This window comes from Sphaeroforma arctica (genome assembly GCF_001186125.1).
Source record: "Sphaeroforma arctica JP610 unplaced genomic scaffold supercont1.3331, whole genome shotgun sequence".
Lineage (NCBI taxonomy): Eukaryota > Ichthyosporea > Ichthyophonida > Sphaeroforma > Sphaeroforma arctica.
The window spans coordinates 1-3,633 of NW_014037227.1; the positions used below are offsets into that span (position 1 = coordinate 1).

General features: G+C 42.4%; 1 protein-coding gene across 1 annotated transcript; it reads right to left on the reverse strand.

Moving 5' to 3' along the window:
• SARC_13472 (hypothetical protein) lies at positions 1–2,996 on the reverse strand. The gene is made up of 4 exons (XM_014292397.1): positions 2,356–2,996; positions 1,439–1,755; positions 961–1,209; positions 1–299 (listed from the first exon to the last, which is right to left on the reverse strand). Exons 1-4 carry the CDS (start codon positions 2,936–2,938, stop codon positions 135–137), a joined length of 1,314 nt encoding a protein of 437 aa, XP_014147872.1. The 5' UTR covers positions 2,939–2,996; the 3' UTR covers positions 1–134.
• Positions 2,997–3,633: the final 637 nt, after the last annotated feature.

The window sequence follows — 3,633 nt, forward strand, 5'->3', positions numbered from 1 at the left end:
ATATAGAATAAACTGTCTTTAAATATTGAAAACCACACAGACCCGATATACTCACTCCCAAAAACTAACCGCCCGCTAGAATATATATCTATAAACGCAATTTCTATGTTCGTTCATGTACATCCTGGTGTAAATTAAAAGCTCTTAGGCGCGCGAGGCTTCTTGTATTGGACCTTTAGGCGTTTGTTGCCAACTTGGTAACCATTCATAGCCTGGATTGATGTACTAGCTGACGTTGCATTGTCATAACTGACAAATCCGAACCCCTTAGATAATTCAGTTGCTTTGTCGATAAACACCTACATAGAAATAAATTATAGATAATAAATAATAAATACAAATACAATATTTCTGCAAAACGGGTTTTACAATACACTACATGATATACGTAACGCAAATGATACTAGGCGGGTTGATAGAAACATCGGCAGACAAATCAATATGCAGAAACAATGTGCCATAGATACACGACACTATTTCAACGCATCCGGAAACAGAATATATTTTAACGAACAAAAGACTAGCAAAGCAGGGAACGAACAATTTACGTCTATACAAAGTATATCGTCAGATGTTTAACATACAGCATAGGCTATGATTCAAATTTAATACGTTACAAATCATTTGACGGCCACTGGTGACAAGCGGTCAGACAAGACACATTTCCACACTGTGACAGGTTGATTATACACAATAGAAATATGCCCTGCGTAACTAGCTGGGCTATGTTCGTCAAAGGCTACCACAGGTCGGTACCTTAACTCCGGCATATTTATATTTACAAGGGAAGCAGACTCGAAATGACGAGAAATATGTGCAGTGAGCACTGACACCCACTGTACGCCACTATGTGTACATACTTGATCGACAATTACATTGATAGCTAACAAAAGGTGCACAACTATATTAACACTTTCGGCCCACACCCGAGCACAGCGTAAACATCCAAATAGATCATACCTTCGCGCTCACAATTCTGCCGAAAGGACTGAATGCTTGCATGAGCATAGCATCGGTCCAATCTTGGGGCAGGTGATAGATGAACAGATTACCTCCCTCGGGCCCTGCGTCAGCACCGCCAGAGACTGGGGGCATGTACTGCGGCATGGGCATGGCCATTTGCTGTCCATACATACCCTGCACTTGAGGGTAGCCGTACCAGCCGTTTTGTTGTTGTTGTTGTTGTTGTGGTACTTGGTTCATGGCTTTCTGCGTGGCAACGTATATTGTATGTAATATTGCGGGTGAGACATTTGACGCCCAAGCTCGATCTAATAAACCCCATAGAGACGAATCTCAACGCAAGGTATCTGATCAGAGCCATCTACAAACTTTGTATATTCCTGTACACCATACTAATCCACATACGCAACAACATTTACCTAAATTTCCATCCCTAATACCAACCAGCGCGTACTACCAGCCAATACACACACACCTTTGCCTGCTTTTGTCTGTCGGTATCAGCGAACTTCACCACCATAGGGTACACATTGCCGGGCAGGGTAACACTCTCGTGTAGTGCGGCGATAGCAGCCTGACTTTCATGTGTGGTGGACATGAGAACGAACCCACACCCTCTGCTGGCACCAGTAGGTGTGCGTAGAACGGTGGCGTGTTCGATCTCGCCGTACGGCAGGAACATGGCCTTAAGCTCAGCTTCACCCATATTGCGGTCCAGTAGTCCTACGAATAATTTGTTGGTGTCGCCGTTCTTGGCAGTGACAAGCTTGACCTTCATGGGCACAGACATGCCTTGATGTAAAACGAAATCAAATTGATGTGTATTTGTCAGCTATTGATTCAAAATGTTAAACAATGGTCTAGATACAAATCATCATATCTATATCTAACGCGTTCATATCAGCACCATATCATAGAGCGAAGCACTGGATTGTCAACCATACGAAACGAACCTAAATTGTAAGCCAGCTGTTTCGCTTCTAAGTTATATAAAGAAATCAGGTTGTAAGACACAAACTAGAAACAATAGTATATCACCGATACACAACTCTCATAAAGAATACATGTATAGATAAACAGCTATCAATAGTTTCCCAAAATATAGCTAGCTAGGTTTTCCACTATACTCTCGTGTATAATCTCAGCCCACATAAGAAGGAAAATAAACTCGTGATAGACAGAAACTGTACGGTCTATAAAGCTGTGTATTGTCAATATACGCCTAACACTACAGCCACAAGAGAAAGATCCCTGAGGTGGAATCCTAGAGCAACCTATAACAAACAGCATAAAAAAAATCACAGTAGTGTTTACACATACGAAACATTTCACTTTTAACGTGTGGTATCCATACGACCAGAACATTTCACAAAACGAGATGACTTTACTTACCATGTATAGTCTTCTTGCCATCCAAATCGGCCACAGAACGCTCGACAGACTCTCTGGTAGTGAAGGATGCAAAGGCGCAACCACGCGAACCACCGGTATTTCTATCTAATAGTATAGTAAGCTCGGTTAATTGTCCTTGCTCAGCAAGCACCTGTCGCAGCTCAAGCTCAGTCCAGGTAGTAGGGAAGTTTCCCACAAACACCTTGTTTCCAGGTTCTTCTTTACCTGTATTGTCTCTCTTGCCGGCCTTCTGCTGACCGTATCCACCGCCAAATGGCATGGGTTGGCCCTGAGGTTGTTGGTACTGTTGTGCGTATGCCTGGGGCTGTACATACTGTTGTTGTTGGTACTGCTGTTGTTGCTGATACTGTTGCTGTTGCTGCATGTTCTGTGGTGGGACTTGTTGTCCAGCCCATTGCGGGGGGAACTCACCTGCCTGGCCTTGCTGTGGTTGTTGTGAAGACTGTTGCGGCCTGTGTTGCTGTGCGCCACCGAATCCCTGGGGTGCGGTAGGGTACCCTGATACAGTCAGAGATGCCCCCTGCTGTTGTTGGTAGGGATCGTATGGGTGGGTGTACGCCATCGTGTGCTAATCACTAAATTATACACCAGTAGAATGGTCTCTATATTCTATACTAGCTATTATTTTAAAGTATTTAATTTCAGTTGATGGGAGGTGTAGTGGTATTTATATTATTGTCTCTCGGGGGTTGTCAGGAAAACTTGAAAAGCCGCGCGCATAGCCATAATTCTATTAGTCTTCACCGATTCACACGAGAGTCGCGACTCGCAAGTCGCAACACACGCTCTCTCTGGGGGTGTCTCCACACTCCACTCTCAACCCCCAAAAAAAGTAAAAACTCGGTGAGCGTTTGTTTTTAATTCAGTTTCAAATTAAATCATTTATCTAGTCAAATAGATATTTTGAAATAAATGCATGTTTTGCAACACAAATGTGACGGCAAGGTTTGACAATTTCTATAAATACGCTTGTGTAGTAGTAGTAAAATTATTATAGCCGAATGGAGAGACACGACAGTCATATGGTGTGACATGCGTGCGCCTGTCTCTTGGTAACCGAACCAAGAAGTGCAAATAAGAGACGTACATGACTGCTAGCTGGCAACTTTCTTTCTTGTCGCTCGCATGTACGATGGCTTGGCACTCGAATCAACAGCGCAGTCATGCTTTTATTCCTTAATTGACAATTGATATATATATATATATTTATATATATATATAAATATATATATATATATATATATATATATATATATA